The 27,761-nt window shown below is 40.7% G+C and overlaps 1 protein-coding gene across 5 annotated transcripts in view; it reads left to right on the forward strand.

Annotated features, from left to right (window-relative positions):
• Window positions 1-120: 120 nt before the first annotated feature.
• Window positions 121-27,761, forward strand: part of SLC24A2 (solute carrier family 24 member 2) — a 111,258-nt gene continuing 83,617 nt past the window's right edge. For 2 of the 5 annotated variants that reach the window (XM_056325181.1, XM_056325183.1), the window contains exons 1-2: window positions 370-454; window positions 2,224-3,298. In XM_056325181.1, coding sequence (XP_056181156.1) covers window positions 2,366-3,298 — 933 coding nt within the window. In that variant the 5' untranslated portion in view covers window positions 370-454; window positions 2,224-2,365. Of the gene's footprint in view, window positions 245-369; window positions 455-2,223; window positions 3,299-27,761 lie in introns of those variants that run through there. The other 3 variants (XM_056325184.1, XM_056325185.1, XM_056325182.1) reach the window with 2 other exon arrangements.

Below are 27,761 nucleotides of genomic sequence, written 5' to 3' on the forward strand. Positions count from 1 at the left end.
TCCCGGCCCCTCGCCCTGCCGCGCACCGAGCGGCCGGCGGGAGCGCGGTGACCCCGCGGCGCCCTGCGCGGGGCCGCGCCGCTGCCTGCCCCGCCTGCGAGGGGCGGGACGGGGCGGGTGCCACCGCCCACGGCAGGCGGCGCGGCGTGGGGCCGTGGCGGTGGCCGCCCCTCCCGTCCCCATTCCCTCGCCCGTGCCCGTGCCGAGCGCTCGCGGTCCGGCGCGCAGCGCAACGCGCCTCCGGGTGAGCGTCGCCGGTTTTCGCGGGCGGGGGTTGGGAGGCGGCGGTGCGGAGTCCCCCTTCCCCGAGTGCCCGCCCCCGTGCGTGGCACCCGGCTGCGAAGGGGTGCCCCGTGCGCCGAGCCGGCCGCGGTCCCTCCGCGGCTGTCCGCGGTTGGGGATGGGGGACCCTCGGGGGCTGGACCCGCTCCCGCTGCAGAGAGGAAAAAAGTTGGTGCGGTGCGGAGGGGTGCGGAGCGGAGCGGTGCGACGTTGGGCTGAGTTAGGCGAGGCGCCGCCGCACCTCCGCGGGGGGGGTGGAGAGGACGGGGTGCCGGGGCTGCGCCGCGCCCCGCCCCGCCCCGCTCCGCTCCGCCGGGGGACGGGGTCCGCGGCGGGCGGGCAGGGGAGGCGGTGCGGCGCGGCGCGGTGCGGCGCCGTGCGGCGCGGCGGGCGGCAGCGGTCTGGCCCGGCGCTGCTGCGGGAGTTTCGGGGCAGAGGGCGGCCCGGGCGCTCGTGCCGTTCCCGTGATTTGTAACGGTTTCGGGGTGACCGGCCCATCCGCCTCTAGTTCCGCACCGTGCCTTTCCGGTATCTTTCCTGCTTGATGTGTTTATGGCAGTCCGGTGAGCAGTGACTGTAAGGTAGAAAATAAAATACCTCCACTGTGGTGCTGCATCTTGCAGAGGGAGTATGTCTCTGTGACAGCTTCTTAGTACAGAAGCTGTTGGCAAAAATCAGGAGAAACTGCACATGACAATAACTTTTATGTAAATAACTGCATGTAATAGTTGCAATTCTCTATTTAAGAATATAGTTATGTATACAATCAGTATTCTGCTGGTAAATGGATTGTTTGGTACTCAGCTATTACTACAAACTAAGTATTTTTTGACTGTAATAGTAAGGACTAATAATCAATTTTACTTTAAAAGTGTCCTGTATTTTGTGTCATATGACATGAAACATTATCCACAGTGCATATGTAACTAATTTCTATATCACTTACATTCTTCAAATTCAGTAACCAAAGCACCTGTTATTACATAGTGGGCTTTTTTCTTGTTTTAGAAGTGCTGTTGATCTAATGTGCTCAGCTCTGGCATACATGCATAGTTCTTCTCACATAGCTTAATTTCCCAATGTTTCATTTGTTTCATAACCAACTTGTGTGTAAATTTAAACTGTTTTCTTAAGGGTCTGTAAAAGGAGCACTTTTAAAAGATACGCAACACATAGGTATTCTTAGTAACTTCCTACATTTATAACTGAATACATGACATAAACCAAAACAAAGCCTGAAGCAAATTAGAATTTTGTCCTAGCTAGTCCAAGCTGATGTCCTAGGTCTAATCAGAAGCACACTGAGTTCTCTGTGTAAACTTGAGTCAATTTTGCAGAGGAGGTAAAGAAACTGTGGATGTGTTAGATCTTCATTTCGATTCTGTTCCAACAGTGTATTGTTTTACGTACATATCAATGGCTGTTGCTCTGTGCGTGTGTAATGTTTCAATTAATACTGCCTCAGCTGCCTAAAGGTCTGATGAGACTCTTGTTAGCACTTTGATTGCTTTTTCATATATTATTGCCCCTGCATTTGGGATTTGAAAATTACATGACCGTGGTAGAAAGTAATTACAGAAGGTAATAGTAACGATCTTTGGTGTATCCATTGAAATAGTAGTTTCTTCATTTTCACACAACACTTGGGGACAGTTTTTACCTTCCACTGGGACTTTATGTCAGCAACTGAGGAGAGCAGTGGGTCAGAGACATGTGAGAGGCGTAAAATAATCTGAGTATTGGTAGACTATTATCTGCAGGGTTACTGCTGAAACAAACATGTCATTGCTGTGGCTGATGGGATGTGACAGGGTTTTGTGTTAGAGTTGGTAATATTCTGATTTAAATTCTAGATTTAACTTGTTCTGTAAAATGCTATTTAGAAGGTTCTAATCACAGGCTGTTTCACTAATATTAATCATACCTGTTTGTCCTTTTAAGATGAATGAAGAAAATACTTACTATGAAGAATAAAAGTACTTGATTCTGGGAAAACTCTTAAAGCACTTCTATCTTCAAAGCTGGAGAAAAGTATGAAGGAACAATCCATCTGAGTCCCTCAGCATCTCACACAGAACACAAAATGGCTCTTCAGAAAAAAACTGTTGCTAGTGTCTTGGAAGAGTGGTGTTTGGAGGAATCACTCTTCGGTTGCAGACGGCACCAGAATGTTAGGAAAAAAATGAGACTGATACGAATTATAGGGCTTCTTGTCAGTGTAGTGGCCATTAGTACTTTCTCTCTTTCAGTTAGTGCCTTTTTCAAGATGGAACCACATAGCGTGGCATTGGCCAGCAGCCTAGGTAGCCAAAAGCTGGTGCATGGGCACCAAAGAACTCTGTTGGATTTCACGGAACAGAATGAAGACGGCACTCCAGACCCACATACTATGAAATACGAAGCTGAGCACAAAAATGCAACAGATGATCATGTCAAGGGAGAGTACCCAGAGGACCTTTTCTCTCTTGAGGAAAGAAGAAAGGGAGCCGTGATCCTCCATATAATTGGAATGATTTACATGTTTATAGCCTTAGCCATAGTCTGCGATGAGTTCTTTGTTCCTTCCTTGACTGTCATCACTGAAAAACTGGCCATATCTGATGATGTGGCAGGGGCAACCTTCATGGCTGCTGGTGGGTCAGCCCCAGAACTCTTCACATCTTTAATAGGAGTGTTTATATCCCACAGCAATGTTGGCATTGGTACAATAGTGGGATCTGCCGTGTTCAATATCCTGTTTGTTATTGGAATGTGTGCTTTATTTTCTAGAGAGATTTTGAACCTTACTTGGTGGCCACTTTTTCGAGATGTGTCCTTTTACATTGTTGATTTGATCTTGCTAATCATCTTTTTTCTGGATAACTTCATCATGTGGTGGGAAAGCTTAGTACTCCTGACAGCGTATTTTTGCTATGTGACTTTCATGAAGTTCAATGTTCAAGTAGAAGAATGGGTGAAGAAATTTTTGAACAGAAACAAGGTTGAGAAGGTAACAACAGCAGACGCTGAAGGAAAGGTTGGTCAATTTTTAATTAGTGTATGTGTAATAATCTCCTTGTAGGTGCTGAGCCCTCCTATATCATAAGGATCCTAGTGTAGTACAGTAAGCAATATAAAAAAAGTTCCATGTTTTGCTAAAACGTCTTTTTGTTTAATCAGTCTGGTAGGATCGAAAATATAAAACATGAGGTAGCATTCTTGTAAATCAATAGCTTTTAACTCCAGAATGATCCTAATCACACAGGAAGCAAGGAAAAATGCCAGCAAAAAGATAGAAACCTTTACTCAGCATTTTGGCACATTAATGAGGCCTGAGATATAGCTGCTGTTTTTTCCATAAGTTTTTGGATTAAGCAGTAACAATATCTGGGGAGGATCTTGTAACAACATTTGGCTTTTTAAAGACTTTTAGTGCACTTTCTTCCGCAAAAGAGCAAACCACTCAGAACAGTATACGAAGGTATTTTTATACATGTTTTTCATCTACTGATGCTGATATACAGTATTAACTTCCAGTTGCAATTAGTGGCAGTTGCATGAGAGAAATCTGTAGAGAAACAATGACCACAATAGGAAAAAGCAGAGGTCCTCTGTTTAAGCAGGATGGTTTCCCATTCACAGTATTTGCAACTAAGCAACCCAACTTTTGGCCTAATACCTGGCCATAAGTAGAGAAGGCGAGTTTCTGCACATAGGGCTTGGTGGGTCTTCAGCAGTTACTACCAACTTTTAAACAGCTCTCTTACTAAAGCAGGCTATATTTAAGGGACTTACGAAGCTGAACCCATAAAGACTTGTGTATGTAGCAGTGTATTAATTGGATGTTTAATACCGAAATTGAAATTTCTGGCTTTATACGACAATAGGGTTATTCATCAGAAAAGTTTTTATTATCCAGTAATTATTCAGAGTACGAGGGAAGTATTCACTGTTTTGTGTCTTTCATTTAATAGCCCTGTAGGAGTAGTTCAGAAGAGACACAATCCACTGTTCTAAGTGTGCAGGCATATAAACAGGAGGATAGAGAGACACAGCACATGTAACTATAGAGAGGGGCTACTTGCCTGGGATTTACAGAGAACTGATGCCTAACTGAAGAGAGAGATTGATACTTTAACAGTGTGGACATGTGTTTTCAGTTTTAGAACAAATCACAAAAAAGTCCACCAAAAATAAAACCAGAAAATTCTCAGGTTTTTTTACTTTTCTGGCCAAGCTTAACACCTATGCGCTTACTCACTCTTTTGTATTTTCCTTTTTGTTCTATTCCTTGTCCAAAATCTGCATGCTCATCTTCATCTTTCTCAAAATGCATGATTGGGATTTTGGCAAGTGAATGAAGAGAAGGTCAATGCTAACAAAGTAGTTGCACTAGTGAATTAAGGGCTTTTTTAACTACGTTAGTTGGTCTCTAAATAAAGGAATATTTCACAGTGCATTGTAATTGACAGTTTGTGCTAAATGTGTGTAGTGATAGGAAGAGACTATGGTATATGAAACAATCATTTAATGCACCTTCATCTATTCATAAACTGGATTTGAAGATCTGAATCTATAACTGGTCTTAAACAATGGTCAATGTGAAAAGCAACTGCCTTGGGTTGTCCAGGCTGTAGGGTAAAGTAGAGTATGTATATATATATATATACACACACACACAACCAGGGTAAGTGCTCAATTATTTTCAACTGGATAGAAGAATAAATTATTTGTGAGTCATATTGAACATAGTAAATGTTTAAAGTACTCTAAATTGACTTGAGTTTTAAAAGACACCTTTAGGAACACTCATTTATTGTTTGATGTATTAATTACTTTTCCTTCAAGTTTATTCATACTATAGATGTGCAGAATTCAGACAGGGATTTAAAAATCAGAAAACTGGCTACTTTTCCTAAAAACACAAGCTGTGTATCATATGTTGCATGAATATATTTTTCCTGAATTAACTTGAAGTTAATTAAAATTATAAAATAATGAATTTGTAAATTATTGGGGGGTAGAGGGGGATGAAAGAGATACTCTAATTTTGTTGCAGTTTAGCTAATATGTATTTTCTGCTTCCTGGAGAAAATAACTTCTGAAGGTATCAGACCATGTATTTCTTCGATAAGCCAATGCTGTGAAAAACTGTTTTTGAATAATCAGGTAACACTTTGAACTTATAATTCATAATAAATACTTTACTGTTCAGTTGAACAATCATTTAGCAGGATGAATTAACTGATTTTCTGATAGTAGGAATGTCACAGATTATGTTCTTTGGAAAGAATCTCGCTGAAGTTGTGTTAATTTACTGACTGGTGTTAAATAATTGTTTTTGTTGCTTCTTAAATAACAAAAAACCCAACAACCAAACAGAAACCCTAAAACAAACAAACAAAAACCCAACTGCCCCTTCCCCCCCCCATGACATGTAGTCCCAAGCCTGATGGAAATAGGATTTTCAGCTTGAAAGTTATTGCCTAAAGTGAAGGATGAAATGTTTTTGTAGTGTGAGATCCGGTGCCTAGTAGTGAATCCAGTGCACATGGGTGCTTATTTCCTGACCGGTGGGGATTATAACTATTGCAGAAGCGATAGTAATGGCTTTTGGTGCCAAAGTGTGCCTAATTTCTACAATGTTAGCTGTCAGCCTAGATTGCTTCTAGTCATCAAGATCGTGCTATGTCAATGCAAAATAAAATTGTGTATAATCGAATTAGTATATCAAATGCAGAATTTGTGATCTCAGTTGTTGCTAATGGAAATTTTTCCCCTCTTCCCGCTCCTCCCCCACCCCCACCCCAAGGCAGAGAACTGCTAGGCAGCTCTCTGGAGCTGGTGTGATAAGAGTGTCTTGAAAGACCTTTTTCAGAAGTGTGTAGAAAATTATTTTCTTCCCTCTAACTGATACTCCTTCTGCCTATCTGTTGATTCTGCTGTTGCCAAACTGGCAAGTGTTCTGCTAGAAAAACATGCCTGCTGTATTTATCTTTAAGACTTCGTGAGTAATCTGAAAGCAGCTCAACAAAGTGGAGAGGTCTAAATAAGGCATCATAAAGCTGGATAGTTGAAGGGTTAGGTGGCTTATTAGCAAACAAGTATCAAAGAGTAAAAATCTAATCAGATTAAAAACCTCTTAAGATACTAAAATGTATTTTAATGTTAATTTCACTACTTTTATTAGCAGTCATCTTGAAAGGTTGAAGGAAGTTCTGCATTCTCAAGAGGAACAGTATTTCCCATGAGAAAAAAGTTATTCGATAAGAAATTATTTTTCTGCTTAGCTGTCATTCGCTCTAGTTGTATACACTGGGTTGCTAGAATGCATACATATCTCTAGATGTCTTTTGGATCTTCCTCTCTTACCCGTTTTTAAGAATGAAAGCACTTCATTGGACTAGAAAACTGAATATTCAAACTTAACTACATTTTCTGATCTTATTTTCTTTAGGGTGTCAGTTACTTGTACAAATGTGAATGCAGACAGAATTCTCGATACAAATTTCATTGTGCCCACCATTTTCCTTCATAAGCTTTCAAACAAATACAGTCTGGGTTCTTAAAGGGTACAGGCTGAGCAAATCTGATAACTTGAATTTTGGTGACAGTTTTGTGACACGAATGAGAGAACAGACTACAAGTTTTTTGCCTTTAGAGTTCACAGGGTGTGTTGGCAAGGTCCTGTTTCAGCTGTGGATAGTCTCATGCCCTGTCTCACCATCAAGGAAGCCTGACTGTGATCTGATACTGATAAATTCCAGACATCACTGTGACAATGATGGAAAAAGGGAGGAAAGATGAAAAAGCAAGACATCATGAAAAGACAGAATAAAAAACAGATGGCTAAGTTCTACAATGTATGGTGGCATATGGCATATGCAGACCAAGATGGGTCACTGACAAGTGACACTGAGCCAGCCCTATGGGCTGTCTTGAATGGACGTTACTGTAGGTAGTGTGATCCCACCACCAGATGCGTCCGAAAGTCCCTTCCAGCCTAACATTCTGTGGCATGATTGTTAGGTTTTATGTAGTTATCCTACAAAGAACAGATTTTTTTTAGGACTGGGAAAGAAACTTTGATACTAATTCTACATCTTCCTTGGTTGAATGAAGATGTTTAAAAGCAGAAGCTTGAAGTTGAGTATAATGGGCAGGAAGAGGAAAATGCAAAAAAAATTATGTACAAAGTTCTTAGAAATAAGACTGACTTGACCTTCTGCTAAGTTTTTAGTCTTTTCTTCACAGTCTGTACTGGTGAAGGCATGTTGAATGTATTACATCGTGATGAAACGTCTTGTGAAATTACATTTAAATTTTTAAGTACTTTTTTTTCTTTAACGTACCATGGAGATCATTGCAGAATCTGATCGCTCAGTAAATAACTCAAAACAGTTCTGTTTGGCAACTGGGAGAACAGAATGTGGGTGGCACAGGGGATATTGTGCAATGACATCTGTTTCAGTAACAGTACCATTTTAGATAAATAGCTTATGGTATATACAAGACAGTTACAGTTTTTCTACATTTACAGAGAACTGCATTTGGAAAATGAGCTATTTTTACCAACAAGACATAGCTTGACATTATTTTATTGCAAATTTTGTTGTGTTAAGAAACTTGAATAGCTTGTGTGTGATATTTTAAGCTCTATACTGATTCCAAGTGTTGCCATGTTGTATTTAATGGCAGTATTTGCATTCTAGTGGAAAGGCTGTTAACAGTATTTTTAGGAACTTCTCTTCTTGGTGGCTGTATTAAGACTGCACGCACGCACACAGTTGCTGTTATACTGTGTGATCTAACATGTGTGTGTTTAAGGAAAAACACAACCTGCACGCATACAGGAAAAATGAATCTGCAAAAGGTCTGAGTTTGTAGTTGGTGTGAACACCTGAATGATTCTTTTTCAGGGCTGCTTCATGTTGAATTCACAGATGTAGTAACTGCAACTTTATCTATAGAATACCCTTTCTCTCACTGTCAACACAAGATACTTAAGCAGTGTTTCATAGTGCATAGGGAGATTGGTGCCTTATTCTGCAGACTTTTCACAGCTGTGGTGTGTGTGAAGTGAATGTAGGGCTGTGCATATCTGGATCTTGCATATCAACATACTCAAGATGATTGTGTTTTAAGTAAGTTTGGAACATGAGCATCATCACTGTCCTTGTACCATGTTTTGTTTTGATAAAAACCTGGGTTTGTGTTACGACTCACCTGCTTTTATTATCTCAAAAACTTTCAGGTTGCTTCTGTGTTAATGTTACTCCAGTAGTGGTAACTTCTAGTTAATTCACCTTGAGTATCAAGCATTGTTGTTTCAGTTTAGGGCTATTGCTGACATACCCGAAGGCTGATACTTTGTATATGCAATTCTTAGTGCAGTGAAATGGATACTATTCTTAATTTATTTCAGTGCCTGTCAGTAATTTATTGACTACAAAGCAATGATTATGGTGATTTTCACCACTGAGTCTCTTGGTTTTGCGTGTGTGTACACAGTAATAAACCAAAAGTGACGGCATGGAAATACAGTGTAAATTAAATACTCTTAAATCATGGCTATCCACTAAGATTCATTAGGCAACCCTTGCTAATTGTGCTGGGAAGAAGGCGGCTAAAACTGTGCTACCTTTAATTATCAGCAAAGGGACAACATATCCATCAATATGTTTAAAAATAGAAAACATATGTAATGAAAAAGAAGTCAGATTATACTTTTTAGAGGCTGCACAAAACCAGCTGTGTTGGCAAATGTTCACCATGCTGTATTTCAGAAGAACTCCAGACATGAATAAATTTGTTGTGCTAGAAGGTGTACAAAGAGAGGATTATGCAATCCCAAGGTCTGAGGACTTCATAAAAGTTTTTCATTCTTTCCTCTCAGTCTTGAGTACTTTGGTCCAGACCCTCGACAGAATGTGGGAGCTACAGGAGACTGCAGGTGGAATTTCAATCCCCAGATCAGTATACCAGACTCAAAATATCTGCCTGCTTGAGGGTACTTAAACTCTGAGGCAGCTTGACTTTTAAACAGAGATCTTCAGATGCCATAGTTTTGCTTCCAGGCTTGCACAGAAATACCAGACCCAGGTGGAGCAGCAGGGTACTGCTTTCCATCTAACCCACGTTCCTCTACTTTTTTCCCCAAGCTAGTTCTCAAGATTTACCTCTCAGACTAATATTTAACAAAATCCAGTGGCTTTTACAAGCTCTTCAGATTCTGGTGATGAGAGTGCTCAACTTTTACACAATTATATACAGCTGTCTCACATTCAGTGCTCACTTTATGTGGACTTTTACTCATCATGTAAAAGTTTTGGGTGGTAAGGCACAACTGACTCCCCTACTTTTTCTGACATTGTTTGAAAAGGCAATAGTGAGCCTTCCACACTGTATTTTTAAAGTAAGGTGTAGGTACCTATCTTTTCTGAAGTGTGGGATGTGGGTGGTAGAAACAGCCCTAGGGCAGTAGTGCCTGTTGCAGAGCTGAGGTGCCACAGTGCAGTAATGTTTTGGGCACTGCTGACTTTAGGGTGGCCTTGGCCTTTCTGAGTGGTGACGCTCCCTAGGCGGCCAGCACTACACCACCAGGGTCACAAGCAAGAAAATTAGTTTTGATGAAGTGTTTCTGTCCTGTTAATGGTGTGGGGTTTTGTTGGTTATATTAGCAGGAGTCAAGTTTTCCACTGCCAACTGTAGAGGTGAGAAAGCAGCCCCTTTTGGGTCCTTTCTCTTTCTGAAATCGTTTCTCAGAATTCGGGCATTTTGCTTTTGTAACTGTAGAACAAGATTATAATAAATTTGGGTTTGTTACTGCATAATGTATAGTATGCCCATACTGAAGAAAGTCCTATAGAAAAAGTGAGGTAGAAGTGGAAAAGTGTAATGGTCAAGATGACAAAGCAACTCTGGAAGTTTTATACTTCAAAATACCTTTTTTAAAGATGAATGAGTATTAAAAGTGTTTTATACATGAAGTGTAGGACAGATGGGAAGATGTATTAGAGATGAGTATAAGTTAACAGCCGTAATACCTAGAACAATTGTTTGACATCTCTTATCTATTTAATGACCTTTTTTGCTATTTATAAAATAAACTTTAATATAAGTTTATTTTATTATTATTATTTTATTATTACAGAATAAGGCTTCTTAATTTCTCTCCAGTCGTCTACAATGTTTTCCCTAACCTGCAAATGACTAGTGTTGTGTTACTAATTCTGTAGAATAAAGCATGGTGCTTCCTTTACCTTAACCTGTATTAGCCATATTCCATTGTATTTCAGCCAGCTCTTATTTAAGTATCACTTTTTGTTGTTTAACTTAATGGCTGCTTCCATTAATCTGTGCAGCAGTAAGAGTTCTATTGGCACAAACCAGAGATTCAAATTCTTTCTTGGCACTGGCAACTTTTTTAGAACCTGCAATGACAAGATAGAACGAAATCAGATAATTGTGATGAGTTTATTAGGCACAGATCATTTGTTCTGCATCTAAGGTGAGATACAGGTGGTTTAGAAAAAAAAAGGTGACTGGTTTCGTGATTTTAATCCATAAACCCTCTTTAAGTACTTCTCTTGAAAATAACTATCTTCCTTTATCAGCACAATCCAAATGCCTTAGTAATACATAGCTGTGCATTTCGAAATTCTGGAAATTTGGGCTGTCAATAAGAACTCCTTCTTACAGAACACTCTTGTGTCCATATTGTTCTAACACAGGCACAAATGTTAACTATTATTAATTTTCATACCAAAGTACCAAGATGATAATCCAGTCTCTTGTCACACTAGGTGCTTAGATAGTTGTATGAAATCACAGTTCCTCTTCTCAGTAGCTTGTGGTGGAAAAAGATAAATGCTGTTCAAAGTACCTAGTAAAAGGAGTATGATTCATCATGTATATAATTTTATGCACATTGATACATGCTTACCCTTCTATATAGTTAGCATACCATCAGTCTTTTCCTCATCATCCAAGCTGTCACTGAGCTGCTGATTATTTATTACAAGTAGATGTCCAGGAGGTAATTTAAATAAATAGTTTATTTCTCATATGATCCAGCAATAGATATTTGTGAGTATTAGTCAATGATGCATCTAGGAGAAGGCAGCATCTTTTGTATAACAGGACCTAAGTCAAAAGAGTAGTGTTAGTGCTCTATTTTGCTTTTTGGGAAAACAGGAAGATCAGATTGTTTGGGTTTAGTTTGGTTTTGTTGTAAATTTATGCATGTGAAATTCTTGCAATTGTATTCTTAGCACAGGTCACTTGCAGGCAAACTGCAAATCCAAAGTTAGAGTAGCCTTAGGGCGTACTTTTAGCAAAGCTGTTACATCCGACAGAAAACATACTGTAGTACATTACCATGTATTTCTTTATTTTGCAGGCAGTACCTTTAACACTGAGGAAATAGAGTTGCTATTTGCTGTCACTGGTGGTTTGTTGGCTTAAGTGTGTTCCTATCTGAAAAGAGGAAATGAAAAAAATGCAGTCTTGGAGAAACAGCCATTGCCTTGCTGGCAGAGGAATTGAGTCTCATGGCTTGGGAGGGCAATGAGAGTTCTAAGTGTTGATTTTGTACTGTTTCTGCAGCTGGGGGGGTCAGGGCTCACGTTGCCTCCAAAGCAGCTTTATCTGGTGGTATAACTACTGCTTTACCTTAGTGGCACGCTTTGCGTAATTTTACTGTCCCTGTCAGATACAATTTCATCAAGGCAGTTGAAAGACTAGTTACTGCTCAGTTACTGTGTTTTGCACTATTATGTTGCTATTCCACTGCCTTCTGTATCATTGAAGTTGTATTCATTTACATGAACAGCCTTAAATAGTAATGATCTTTGATGACTTCTTTCAAGGTGAGTGTGTGAGAATAGGCTTAAAGGTATGTGTGCAATGATATTAACACCACTATGAAGTGCTGCACTTGAGGGATGAATAAATTGGTGCAAAATAATTTCTTGTTTGAGGAAGAACAGAGATAGCAGGGAATTTGTACTGTGTACTACACCAACAAATTAATCATAAATTTTCCTCAGGAATTAATCCTGCTTTATCACCTCTTAACTGCTTACTGCCAGGAGTCTAGTCTAAAGTCAGTGGTAATACCAGTGACATTTATTGCATAACCAGCTAGTGTAAACTTTTCACCTTCTCACATTTCTGTAAAACAGCTCTAGCAGATATAGAGCACTAAGGAAAAGCCATGTCTGCTGTTACTGTGGCTGGTGACCTTCAGGGCTTCATTTGATTTTTGCGTTACATAGATTTTTGCCTAAGGGACAAGGCTGAAGTTTGCAGGGTTTGTAACGCTAGAGGATGAGCACCTCTTTGGGGATTAATCAGATACTAATTCTGTTGTTTGATTTGTGATGCAAGCTTTTATGAAATTGCTAATTAAATCCCTTTTATTGCTAACAGACACAATTGCCAAATTATCGTTCAGCTAAAATTTATGGCAATCATTTGTTTTAGTGGGGAAAAAAACCCCAGGTCTTGGAACTCCAGAAATTGCTCTATCGAGGAGCAGTTAAAAATAGTTTTTATTGTTAAGTTATTTACATACTTCTAAAGCAGTCATCTGAAGTAATTTAAAAGCTTCATTGTTGTCTAGCAGCTATTTTTTGTTTCTATATTTTATTGCTATTTAAATATTCCTATTTTTCTGCTTTACTCTTAATATTTGTTGTGTTTACTTACTACAGTTTGGTTTTATTTAGAATGTTTCTGGGCAGAGACATATCCTATTTGAAGGCTTTATCTTGGCTGGATTTTTAAATGCTGCTGTGACAAATAATTATGAAATACTCTGCAGAGTTTGGATTAAGAAGTGATCATTATTTCCTCTATACTGAAAACCATGAAAAACAGTCAAGTTTTCCAGTTCAGAGTGATTTTTTCACTCTTATGTGTCTTTCAAGCAGGCACAGCAATGCTGATTTCTTCACAGAAGTCATAGGCAGTACCTGAGTCTCCTCTCACTCAAAACCAGTGGCAACATTCCTCTAAAATATAGTCAGAGAATGACCATGGACTAAATTTTGGAGGAATATTGGCATTGGTTTTTCTGAGTTTCTGAGATAAAATCACTACTTGCTGCCACTCGGAATCCTACTATACACATTATAATGAAGTAATTTTCTAAACTTTTAATTGTCTTGTTTTCAGTCTGTACTGGACCCATTTACCATTTCTCTGTGTGTGTATAGACATACCTGTTTATACGCATGCATGCATGCACTCATCATGAGTGAAAGATGCCATGTAGTCCATATAAAAGGTCAATGATATACAGTGCAGATGCATAGGATAGTAACTTGCATGCTTCCTACATCATTTCACCTGTCCTCTGCCTTGTAACCCATTTCTATAAGATCTATTCACATATTTAAAAATTCTGAGCAACCCATTTCTCATAGTTCTTCTCCAGATTAGCTTTTCAGAGAAATATGTCTGTTTTCTCCTTAAATTTGGATGCCTTCCAAGCAACAAATCACTCCTGCCTCAGGCCAAGGACATGACGTACTGAGATATTGACATATTTTATTATACCGTAATGTGTCATACCAGTAATTCCTGCTATCCTGTGCCTATACAGGGATAGAAACAGGAGGCCTGCATCACTGGAGGGGCATGATTTCTTGCTTTCCAGTGAGGTAATTGGGACTTGTTTCTATCATGGGAATGGCCCAGGGCACTATTCTTTACTACATGACATTTCATGCAGCGGAAAGGCGATTTCTTATTCAAAGGCCAACAGCTGGAATGACAGTAACTAAAAATTTGTTATGTAAGCAAGAAACTGTGCAGTAAGTTGGGATGTGAATTTCAACTATTGCTTTCATCACTTAAAGTATCTACCCAGAAAGCATAAGTCATCTTAAGCAAAGTGGCCAGACACATTCCGTAAGTATTTGCAAATATGTTAGCACATACATTTGCAAATATATTAGTAAATATGTGCAAATATAAATATTGAAAATCAGTATTTAAAATACATTAGTATTGAAATTACTAATTATTTGGTTAACTTCCATTGTCCTTTGTTGCTTGTGCGTAATTGTGGAAGGGGTATTTAGAATGTAAAATATAGCCTATATATTTAGTATCCAAAACGCGTGCAACCTCTTCTTTCACAGTAAGGGCTGTGGGAAATAAATGTTGATTCATAATCTCACACATGGACATGCATAAAGAAATGCAGACTGTCGTCTTAAGAGCACTAGGCTGACTAACAGGCATGAACTGAACTGTAAAGTCGTGCCTTGGTTTTGGATTTAAGGGTCAAGACGTGCTTTTCTCTTTCATTTAATCTTCTTAGAAACCTATGGCTTTCAAGCCTTGTAGATTGTTGTACATTGTGCTATAGGAAGGTTTATTTCTGCTTGCTTGGTTGGATTATTGTGTGCAAGAAAAACAATTGTCAGCATAGCAACAGCAGAGGGGTCTTGAGGCAAGGCAGGACATGTGGCATCTGAGAGAAAAGTCGTAGATAAAGCAGTGGTGAGGCTTGGTGGAAACTGGCAAACCAGATACCATATAAGAGACTTTTATTTAGTGGCATGTTAACTTTGAGGCATTTAACAAGCATAATCTTATTAGCATCCATTTTTTGCCAAAGTTTTAAATGTTAGTATATTTCCTGCTTAAGAATTCTTCCCATCATTAACATTGTTGTCCGTCCTTAAAAATATTAGGAGAAATAGTAGGGGGGAAAAATGAAATTGGACTTGAACAAACCTGAAGGTGTAGATATTTATGATTCCAAAAATATTTTTTTTTGTTTCTTTTTTGGGGGTTTTTTTTTGGTTTTGTGATGGAAAGGAGAACACTGAATATAAGGTATTTGAAGTTGATGGCAAGTTTTGCTGTTGATTTTGATGAAAGTGAAATTAGGCTCACAAGTCAGGGCATTGAGAATTATGATCTTGCTGATTTCTCTGTGCCTCTGTACAATTCCAAGCCTCTGAGCTGCTCTCCTTCCATATTAAATCACCACTAGCAAACAAACAAAGCAATTTCTTTTGGACTCAGAGCAAGCAAAACAGGCTTTATCAGCATTCTGTGCCCTTGGTCTTAAATTGGAAAAGGCCAGTCGTTGTTTCACAGCCTGATCTGTCCTGTCATATGGGTAGGTTTTGGATTATCAATAAATTTCAAAGCAATTACTATATGGTGTGCCCATAATAGTCTTTTCTGAGACACTTCATCCCTAGAAATCACTGCTGCTTTCATCATTTTTAGGGGTCCATCTCTTTAAAGGGAATACTGGATATGAGTAAAGTTGGTAAATTACTTTCTGAAACACAGGAAAAGCTACTGCACTACAATTATTTAATTGGTACACATACAGGCACATTTTTGTGAGTGATACAGTGGCTGTAAATAAACTGGTCTTCCTTTGGAAAAATAGTATGCAAAAAAAGGCAGACTAACTAATTTTCATATTTGTTGATCTGCATTCAGAATTGCCATTGAGAAGTTCAAGACAGATAATTGTAGAGTCAAACTCTTGGCCCGAGAATCATGTGTTTAGCAGTGGTCCCTGACCTATTGAATATAGCACTTCAGGTTACTTCTGTGATCAGTAGAAAGAAATAGGCATTTTTGTAGAATCATATAATCATTTAGGTTGGAAAATACCTTTAAGATCATAAAGTTCAACCATTAACCTAGCACGGCCAAGTTCACCACTAAAGCAAGTCCCTAAGTGCCATGTCCACGTATCTTTCAAATACCTCCAGGGATGGTAACTCAACCACCTCCCTGGGCAGCCTGTTCCAACGCTTGACAACCCTTTCAATGGAGAATTTTTTCCTAACATCCATTCTAAACATCCCGTGGCACAGCTTGAGGCTGTTTCCTCTTGTCCAATCACTTGTTACTTGGGAGAAGAGATGGACACTCATTCTACAGGCCTACAACCTCCTTTCAGGTAGCTGCAGGGTGTGATAAGGTCTCCCCTGAGCCTCCTCTTCTCCAGGCTAAACAGCCCCGGTTCCCTCAGCTGCTCCTCATAAGACTTGTTCTCTAGACCCTTGCACAGCTCCGTTGCCCTTCTCTGGCCACGCTCCAGCACCTCCATGGCCCTCTTGCAGTGAGGGGCCCAAACCTGAACACAGTGTTCGAGGTGCGGCCTCACCAGTGCCCAGGACAGGGGGACCACCGCTGCCCTGGTCCTGCTGGCCACACTGTGTCTGGTACCAGCCAGGGTGCTGCTGGCCGCCTTGGCCACCTGGGCACACTGCTGGCTCACGCTCAGCCGGCTGTGGACCAGCACCCCCAGGCCCTTTCCCACCAGGCCCTTTCCAGCCGCTGTGCCCCAGCCTGTAGCGCCGTGTGGGGCTGCTGTGACCCAAGGGCAGGACCCGGCACTGAGCCCTGTTGAACCTCACAGGAATGGCCTCGGCCCGTCGCTCCAGCCTGCCCAGGTCCCTCTGCACAGCCTGCCTGCCCTAAGGACAGCAACACTCCCCCCAGCCTGGTGTCACCTGCAAACTTACTGAGGGTGCACTCAGTCCCCTTGTCCAGACTGTTGATAAAGACATTAAACAGAACCAGCCCCAATACTAAGCCCTGAGGAACTCCACTTGTGACTGGCCACCAACAGCATTTAACTCCACTCACCACAACCCTTTCAGCCCAGCCATCCGGTCAGTTTTCCACTCGGTGAACAGCACAGCCATCCAAGCCATGAGAAGCCAGTTTCTCTATGACAATGTTGTGGGAAATGGTGTCAAAGGCTTTACTGAAGTCTCGGCAGACCACGTCCACAGCCCTTCCCTCATCCACTAAGCAGGTCATCTTGTCATAGAAGGAGAGCAGGTTAGTCAAGCAGGACCATGCTGACTCAGCCAGACCACCTGGCTGTCCTGTATGCGCCATGTGACGGCACTCAGGATGATCTGCTCCATAACCTTCCCCGGCACCAGTGCCAGGCTGACAGGCCTGTAGCTCCCCAGATCCTCCTTGCAGCCCGTCTTGTAGATGGGCATCAGACTGGCTAACCTCCAGTCAACTGGGACCTCCCCAGTTAGCCAGGACTGCTGATAAGTGATTGCAAGTGGCTTGGTGAACACTTCTGCCAGCTCCCTCAGTACCCTTGAGTGGATCCTTGTGTGTGTCTGAGTGGTGTAGCCTGCAGGTTGTTAACCGTTTCCCCTTGGATTATGGGGCTTCGTTCAGCTCCCCATCCCGGTCTTCCAGGTCAGGGGGCTGGGTAGCCTGAGAACAACGGGTCTTACTATTAAAGAGTGAGGCAAGAAGGCCTCAGTCTTTCCTCATCCTTTGTCACTGTTTTACCGCTCGCATGCAATAAAGGACAGAGATTGCCCTTAGCCTTCCTTCTGCTTTTTGTTGGTAATGTATTTATAGAAACACAGGGGCACAATCACTTCCCCAGTCCTGCTGGCCACACTATTTCAAGCAAGGATGCTCTTGGCCTTCTTGGTCACCTGGTCATACTGCTGGCTCATACTCAGCCAGCTATCGACTAATACCCCACCAATAGTGTGACTTGGATCTTTATTATAAGGATTAATCTTTTCCTGACCTGAAATTGGGCAAAATTAATCTGGGCCGTCACCTACAGCAGTAGGTTGGTAAAATCTGAAGAGCCATCTGCTGTGCTTTTATTGCAATAGCCTGAATACGTTATCATGGTGGTGCCTTTTCTAACACCTGAAATTGCATCGGGTTGTGGTAAGGGTGACAACCTGATGTCATTTTGCACAGGGTCAGCTTTGAAATAGGGGTGATTCAACATTACTGTTTTTCTTTGCCACTAAGAAAAATAAAATACTTACTTAGGTATTAATCGTCTGTGAACATTTCATTTGCTCCCTTGGTATTCAGGTCAGTGTGTAGACAGGACATGTGCTTCCAAAGAGGCAAATAAGCTATAAAGTGAGTCTTACTGTTATTTATAGAGAAGCCACTGGCACTACAGCCACAGAGACTGTTAACATACATGATTCATAGCAGATTTTTCTGGATTTTTTTTTTTATTTTTTTTATGTAAAAGGAGATACAGTTTAACTTTCAGCAAAATACATACTGGTTAAATAATTAACTAATTCTTTAATTAATTTAATTTTCGTTACCCTTCAATGTGGGTGACTGAGCATTTACAATGAATAAATTAAATTATATACAGCTCCTAAAATAATGAGGAAACTGTTGTTAGGATTCTGCAACTCCAGTTCCAAAGGAAAAATGAGTGGTTAATTATGAAAATTCACATTACATTGTTCTTGCTCCATCTGCTTTTCACTGCCTTTGGAAGTTTGTTCTTCACAATTATGTGCTAATTGTTGTTTTCAAATATTTTACAATATAGTGAGGGAAAAGAGCCTGCCATGAGGAAGCATGTGTGCACACAGTCCCTGAACAAAAGAAAATTGGGTTGCAGCCGTGGCTCATTGAGACTTCTTGTTGACTTTGGGCAAATAATTTCTTTCACTTTGTCTCAGATTCCCTCAGACTTGGAAAATCATGTGCCTGCCTTATTATTTCATCAAAGAAAACCTGGATGTTTTTCAACGTCACCCCATTAAAATTGCGCTACAACATCTCTGTGTAGCAAGAAGACAGTGGCATTTCACTCATGAAATGTAGAGCACTGTCTGTTTATTCCTGTTGCAGTGTCTTCTGACCACCCCCCTTGTTTGATATCATCAGTAAATCGTCAAAGCAGTGATTATAGTGTCATCTTGTATAAGCGTAAGGATAAAAGAGTAAGGCATAAGGATAGGAAATCGGTAATGAGGAACAGATGTGTTTTAAAAGGAAAAATTCCTCCCGCTACATTAAGGATTTGATGTCATACCTCATTCTCATGCATGTGTTACTTCATATGAACCACAGGTTTTGTACCATGCATAGCACTGCCCATTTGCTATGGAAAACCTGAAATTTACAATCCTTCCTTTGCTGGACACCCTGCAGACACAAGTATATTCTTCCTAGTGTAGGAGATGAGGGGCAGAGGACTGGCCCATGCCAAGCCTCAGCCAGTGCTCCCTGACCTCTTCTAGGGCCAACACTGGTTGCAATTTGTTCACTAAGCCTCTTTAGTGTGAGAGTAAGGAAAACCAGCAGGTCTGGGACAAGGAGCCATGTCTTGCCTGTTTTCCTAATACATTGACATTTTTGTTCTGACATGTCAGGTTTGCCACGTGCTGTCAGGGGATGAGGCGGCTGCATCACTGTCTCCCAGCGGGCCAAGAAATGCTTTCTGGCAGTCTGTGAAAGACCACATAGCAAAGTGCTTCCTGACATCCAGAACAGAAGAATCTGTTCTTTCAGCTCCAAATGTCAGCCAGGGATTGTCCATTGCAGAGAGCTGACCTGCCGCATGGAACTGGCTTTCTTTTTGCAGTAGATGGATATCACCATGGTTGGTTTTAATGGGTTTTGGACAGATTCAGAGTGTTAGAAGAACTTCATGTAATTGCAGATACTCCGTGCAGAAAGTGATGACCATTAAGATGCTGCTTGGCAGCAAATGCTATGGAAAAGAGAAGGATTTTCTGACTCTTGGTGCCATCCTGTACCCAGCTGACCTTTTTTATTGGAAGGAAGCGCCACTGCCCAGTATTAACTCCTCTAGCAAGGAGAATTTGTTGAAAATCTAGTTCTTCCAGGCTTGAGAAAAACAGATCACCATAGAGTATGTGCTGTGCTCCTAATTGTAAGAAACTTACTTAAGTTCATGAAGCTACATGAGATGAACATAAAGCTCAGTGTCAAGCAGAACTGCTAATTTCTAAGAGCAGAAATATATACAGAAGATCTGTGTCCATGAATTTTACTTTTGGTAAAATGCAGCACCATTTCGTGTGAAAAGTTCTGCTGCTTTGTTCAATGTACTTCCAAAATATGGTGCTACTATAGACAAAGTTGTATGTCTAGTGGGTGAATTTATTCCTCATAAAATGTGTAAAAGCTTAAAAAAGAAATAGAGAAAAAATGTTTTTTATATGATTGAACTGTGTGTAGTGACAGCTGGCAGTGCTCCCCTGGGCCTGTTAGTTTTGGTTAGTTTCACTTGGGTATTTTATGTCCAGCATGAACCCTCCAAACTGTAACTTAGGAGAAGTTTAACTGGGATTAGAAGGTAAGATCAGATGCAATTCTGAAGAAGTAGGCTTCTTATCAGCAGAAACAGTCATGTTTCTGATGTTTTCCAATCTTTTTCTTTACGAAGGTTGCTAGTATCTCCAATGCAGCATGTATACCAATGATATACTTGTCATGATGTAAACTTCTTTTATTAATGCTGCTATCACATAAACCCCAGTCAAGATATAGGAGGAGTGACTATGTTTTGTCAGAGGCAGATCCAGTCAACCACGTGTGATTCAGGAGTTTTTGTGACAGTTGGCTATTTCCCATCACATGCTTCAAAGTTCATGGCCTGATATTTTTTCATTGTTTCACCAGTTACTGAGTTTGTTGGAGTGTGAGATATAGTTCACCAAAAAAATGTGTATAAGGGGATATGTGGAAAGCAAAATAATAACTTACAGAGTCTATTTCTTTGTCCTATGAGTCAGGAAAAAATGATATGGAGCTTAGATAAGGTTTTGACAAAACTATATCTGAACCAAGCTAAAAGAACTCTGCAACTTTTAAGCATTACCAAGTCTAAATCTCTGTTCTCTAAATTCACTAGTAATGGTTCACATTAGTAATTCACTAAATTACTAGTGTATTCACTAGATTCTCTAAATTCACTAGAATCACATTAATAATTCACTAAATTACTCCTCTAACATGCTGTGGAGTTAGTCATGACTCACATATGAGTGGACCATAACGTAGTAGCCATAGAAATGAGCAATGGTTTGATATGATAAAATACACGTATCAAGAGTTTCTCAGGCCATTTTTAACTGTCATGTCAGTTAGGAGTCTTAGGGTTAGTATTTCTGCTCATGTTGTTAAAAGAAGAGCTGAGGACAATCAAGAGAGAGGTTCAAATGTCAGCTTTCACTGTCATACATTCAGTGTTTTGCTAATAGGTGTGCAGATGCATTTTAATTGGGTCCAAGATGCAGCTTGGTTATGCTGGCACAACTGACAAAAGTACGTATTTACAGTATGCCTAGGGCATTTAGTCTCTGTATAATGGCAGCAGAGGGTTTCTGCTTACCAAAAAGGAGAAGTCAGCATAGCCAAATGTGTGTGCATTCCTGCTGTGAAGTGTTCCCATTACAGAGATACATGCTAGTCCTTGAGCAGAGAGAGTCATAAATAACAGAACAGCCCCTTTCCTTTTTTATGCCAGTATTTAAATCTGTGAAAGAGCATCTGGTTCTCAGAGGACACCTCTGGAAGCGTTTGTTAAGGTTTCAGAGATTAAAAGAGAGATGCTGCTCATCACACTTGCCCCCAAATAAATACAGTGCAACAGTAACAGTACTACAGTTCTCCACATTAAAAACTTTTTGTGTGTATTGAGACTGAAATCAAAAAGACAATGTGTAATAGTGCCATCTGGTGACCTCCTTTCAGATTGTGGAGTGAGAACGTGTGATTCAGTGTAAGGCATTTCACTTACGAACACAAAAAGCTTTTAAACTTAACTTTTTAGTCTCAAACTCCCTCAGGGTTCACAGTTACCAAGAGAGGATATTGTGTCAGCACACAGGAGATAGCTGAGGGTGTGCTGTTTCAGCATGGGTGTAAAACACTGGAGGGTGTTTGTTTCTCTGGTGATACTGATACTGGAAAAAACAGAACAATTTTTACATATCCTGATAGGCATATGCAGCTGAGAACTGTGATACCCAGGCTGTTTGATGATGAAATCAGATTAGTACTAAACCACTGTTTCTGCACCAAGTGGAATGACACTTCTTGTAACAGGCCAGCCTTGCTGTTGTTGATTAGAGCTGTTTCATCATGACGTTTGTCATAGGGCTTGATCTCTTGTGGGAGCAGCAGATTCTCCACACTGCTGCACGCCATGGCACACAGTTACTTGCTTGATCCTTAGCTAATGGGGTTTAAGATCCTGTTCAACTTCTCAGCTGAAAAGAGCAGCCGTGAAATATAGATACAGGCTCCTAGCTTTGCAGGTGAATGGCTTGGAAATCTGTCTTTGTGTCTTGCCTGGCCCTACTCAGGGAAGACAAGAAACCTGATAATGTGCCTGGCTCAACAACAGCTGAGATAATGAAAGATCATCTTAAACAATATTTTCTAAATAAAATTCCCATTTTCTACGCCTTGGTTTTAGGAGGGTGGGGGGAAGTAGATGCAATAGTTTTTGTTTGAGACCTAAGTAACAGAAAATTAGTTCAGGTGCACTGTAGTTACAGTAAAATATGGTATCACATTTCCTTCCTAGTAATTATAGTGACTTGTAATAAGAAAAAACCTTCTGACTATGTAGATCAGGGGTCCTCAAACTATGGCACACGGGCCAGATACGGCCCCCCAGGCTCCTCAATCCGGCCCCCCGTATTTACAGACCCCCCCCCCCCCCCGGCTGCCGGGGGTTGGGGGAGGAAACCAAGCAGCCGCAGATGGCTGCCTGCCACTGCATCCGTGCGCCGGCCCCCTGGTTAAAAAGATTGAGGACCCCTGATGTAGATAGTTATCCAGTCTTTAGGCCAGAAGGTAATAAATCCCAGCACAGATCAGTCATCGTGTACATCACATACAACTAATAAGCTGACATAAAGGCCCAGATGTATGTGGGATGATTTTCAGTAAGTCACCGAAGTTGCAGATGCAAACATAAATATACAAATAAATGAGTACCTTTAACAGTCAGACTATACTCACAAATACTATGATTTTAGTTTCTGGCAGTAGTAAAAAGAAATACTGCAAGGCACACACCAACAAATGTATTTTGCAATTCAGGATCTTAAATTCTGGAAGTCAGATGCCTGTGTTGTATTTTGTGAGCTTGAATGACAAGACGATTATCATTTCAGTTTTTAGCTTTCTTTTTTATTGAAGGAACTTGATTGTATATGTTGTTCCTCTGAGCACAGAGAATGTAAGCAAGCTCATTGAAATAAACAGCTTTCATTAAAGTATTGCTAATGAGGTTCTGCATTTAGCATCACATCAGGGCTGACCTCTGGAGATTGTCAGGCAGGCTCAGCTACCACAGGTTAATCAGGGCCATACCTGGTCGAATTTGGATATCTCCAAGGAGGGAGACTCCATGCTGCCCCCAGGAAACCTGTTTGACAACCCTCACAGTAAAGAAATATTTTCTTCCACTGCTTAATAAAATTTTTTTCATATTTCTGTCTATGCCATTGCTTTCTGTCCTTTCTCTGGACCACTGAGAAGTGTCTGGCCCCTTTACACCCTCCTGCCAGGTATTTACACACATGCATAAGCTCTCACTGAGCCTGTTCTCCTCTGGACTGACCAGCTCCGGCTCTCAGGCTGTCCTCCTGGGACATGCTTTGGTCTGCTTACTACCCTGAACACCTGGAATGGTAAACAGGCAACTATTTTTCTTTCCTATAGGCAAATTCAGGAATTCAGCTTCTTTCCTGAGACTGAAAACTGGCAATATTTTAGGTTGTTATTTTCGTATCTGATTATTAATTTTCTGTGGGTTGTCTCAGATAGCCAATAATTTTATACAGACCCCGCTCATATTTGTTTCATACATTAAATGAAAAGGCAGAAAGAAATTAAATTAAGCTGAGTCACATACATAGTCCTGGCATCAAGGTAGCTAATTGGGCATCAGGCAAAATTCTGTGCAGAAAGGGAAACCTTGCTCTGCACAGCACTAGATTTGAGGGAGTGATAGGGAGAGTTGCTTTAACATTGATTTTCTGGACTCCCTGCTGCCTATTTAAGATACTTTAGAGAAGACACAAAAAAAATGGGCATATGGAGAGGAGATAAAAGAACTCATTAGCTGATGTTGTTGTGGTTTAACCCTAGCTGGCAACCAAGCACCATGCAATGGCTCACTCACTCCCCTGTTACCCAGAGGGATGGGGAGGAGGATCAGAAAGGAATGTAAAATTCAGGGGTTGAGATAAGACCAATTTAATAAGGAAGGCAAAAGCTGTGCATGCAAGCAAAGCAAAGCAAGGAATTCATTCACTACGTGGTCAGGCAGGTGCTCAGCCTCTGGAGATCCAGAGGAACTGGGCTCAATCACGCATAACGGCTACTCGGGAAGACAAATGCCATAATGTCCCCCCCTTCCTCCTTCTTCCCCCAGTTTATATATTCAGCATGATGTCATATGGTATGGAATATCCCTTTGGCCCTTTGGGGTCAGCTGTCCTGGCTGTGCCCCCTCCCAATGTCCCATACCCCTCCAGCCCTCCAGCTGGCAGGGCCTAAGAAACTGAAAAGTTGTTGACTTACTACAAACATTACCCAGTAACAACTAAAAACATCCATGTGCCATGAACATTGTTCTCACACCAAATCCCAAACACAGCACAGCACCAGCTACTGAGAAGAAAATTAACTCTATCCCATCTGAAACCAGGACAGATGTCCATGAAGAGCATGCCATAAGTCAAAGGAGTAATGTGGCCTTCTGGTGTAGATGGAATAAGAATGAGTGGGCAATGGGGCCACTTTTCTTACAGTGCTACAAAGTAAAAGATGTTTTTGAAAACACTTGAGATATGCCAGTTTTTGATAGCTTGAACCCATTCCTTAATCAGTCTAGCTGTCTTGCATGAGACATCCCCATGGCTTCCTCTTGCTGTAGAAAACGCTGAGCAGTGCAGAGCTGCCAGAAAAGATTCAGTACAGGAGAACAGAAAGCAAGGTGTCCTAAACCACCTCTAATGCCAAGTTCTGCAGGGTTGGTGTACATTACAGAAATCCTGTCATCTCTCTGATTTCTGTTGGTGCGTGAGCCTGGTCATGTATTCTTGAGGTCACGAAGAAGAAAGGTTAATGGGGACAAAACCTACTTTTTTTTTTTATGTGTGATTATATGTAAAACCAAGCAGCCTAGCATCAACATACCTGAAATTTGCTTTCTTAATTGTGGACTCAGTTTTTAAAGACTGTTGACACAATGGGAAAGTTTTTGAGAACTTTTGGTAGCCATTATTTAGCAGGGTAGGTGCATTGTCCATCACAGTAGGAGCTTTGTGATCTGCCAGTAGAAACAGGCAGCTATACCCAGGCACGTTTTCTGGTAACAACTTGCTTTTTTGCATGCAGTTTTGGCATACAATTTTATTGCTGCTTGATCCCTATGAATCCTCTTGTGTGAAAAATCAAAGCACATAAGAGGCATAAGGAAATACAGTTTTAATGATAACTATGAGCCATCTGAAAAATATTTACACCCAAAACAAATTTAATACTTGGCTTGTAGAATTGTACCGTGGTACCTGCCCCTTGGTACAGTTGAAACAATTCTTTAACTACATTCTAGGAATTACTTTAAACAATTTTAAAGTCATATTGAGAAACATACCAATCTCTGCCAAACTTTTGTTCAGGCACAACATAAAGAAGATAAAACTGAGTTGTTTAATTGCTTTAGATTGCCATTATGAGCTGGCAACACTAACTTGTCACTGTGGAAGCCACACACCTTCTCTGTGAGCAATCTCTGAAGTATTAACTAGGAGTAACTGAATGAGTCTATTTACCATACATCTCATCAAGAACTTGGACTTCCAAGAAACTCTCAACAGCATTCAAATTCATTTGTCTCTCCCATTTTTTGCTTAAATAACTACTAATAGAGCCTGTTTCTGAGCAACTGGTATTTTTTTTCTCGTTAAATGAAAATAAGTTTATTATCACCTTGATTTTACCAGCTGTTTCTTCCTTAACACATTTATCCTGTGTGCCTGATTTTTGACGTTTTTTCTCTTAGGATGAAAAGAAGGCACCCTTATATTTGCCTACAGTTACAGCAGCATTTTCAGTCTGGAGGGCAATAAAAATGCATAGAAGGTCAGATCTGCTTGCTTGAACATCAAGCAAGGTGAGATTTGTCTGGCATAAGACTCCTCCAGTATGAGCATTGTGGTCTGTAGCTCACAAAGAGAAGTAGATGCATCTACAGTGGATGTCCTAAGACAAAAATTCCTGCACTGCACCAAGGAAATGTTTTTTTTTTCTCTATTATGTGGAGGGGGAAACTATAGAACTCAATGAGAGGCTGACAGATATATTTAGACAGATGCACCCCATCTCAGGCACCTGAACAATTTATATTTTTTTTTAATTCTTTACTCACTGTAAGGAATGGGGTTTTAGTCAATATACGGCTAATTTCACAGCAAATTTGCTAGGAAAACCTTGTTTTGTTTTGTTTTGTTTCATTAGATTTGGTGGCTAAACCAAAATAATCAACTAAACAAACAGCCCTAGCATCAGCTGCTTTCCTTCCAGTTACTGGACCATGTCTGACAGTCCCTAAATGTGAAGATCTTTTTTAAGAGACAAGTAGCTGGGCAGGTATGTGAGACATGAGGTGAGGTGCACTGGGGTCCTGCAACCCACCATTCTGTGGTCCGGTTTGTTCACTATCCCAGCAAGACTCCTTACATACAGCAGCACGAACAGTCCTCAGAAGACTGATCAAGGTTACTAATATGGGATTGACCTCTGTCTGGGAGCCTTTAGCTGGCAACAATGATGGGTAGGTAGGACATGGTTTCTTGCCTAATCCGTAGCAGGTATTAGGAGGGCATTGCCATGAAGCCTTAAATCAGGCTGAATTTCAGTTATTGCAAGAAACTGGTGAATACCTTCAGAATCCAAAGCACAGAGTCACAAGGATTTCGATTACCACCCCCTTCCTTCCCCAGCAGAAAGCACGTTACCACATCAGGAGGAGTAGGAAGGATTAAACCAATTTAATTTTAATGAGTGACTGCCAAATGCACTGTAAATGATCAAGAATAGGGAGAGGGAGTAGAAAAATCAGCTGGCAGGCATTGTAGCATTGCCATTTTCTATCTACCATGCTCCAATGTTAGAAAAATGCCCTAAATCTTAAAAAAAATAGATCTAGTTTACCAAAGAGTTAAACAGGATGAATGGCAGCTGTCAAGCAAAAGGGTTAATCGCATTTTTTAATGAGTTGCATAGGAATAGGCAGGAACTGGCAGTGGCTGCTGTGGGCTTGATTGAAATAGACACACACAACAGTGTACTTATTTCTGGTTTTTCTACTCATAGCTTTGTGCTCATGTGCTAAACATAGAAGTATTTATAATGAATCCTCTTAAGATACACCAACGCTTAAACTTCCATAGGAATCACAGCACACTCCCTCACCGCTAGGACATGGTGCAGAGGGCAGTGAAAGCTGTGGTTTGGTAATGTCTGTCACACAAATATTCAGTGCACTGTAGTGGTTTCAGTTATCTACAGGAGCTGCTGTGGCATTGCAGTGTTCTTTGCATTCAATAGTCAAGGGGCAATTTTAAAGTACTTGTCTAAGTTCAGATGTGGTAACATTTAAATTTTTCTTGCAAGGAGATGTATGTAGGAGTCCTCACTGA

Source organism: Falco biarmicus, chromosome Z (genome assembly GCF_023638135.1).
Source record: "Falco biarmicus isolate bFalBia1 chromosome Z, bFalBia1.pri, whole genome shotgun sequence".
NCBI lineage: Eukaryota > Metazoa > Chordata > Aves > Falconiformes > Falconidae > Falco > Falco biarmicus.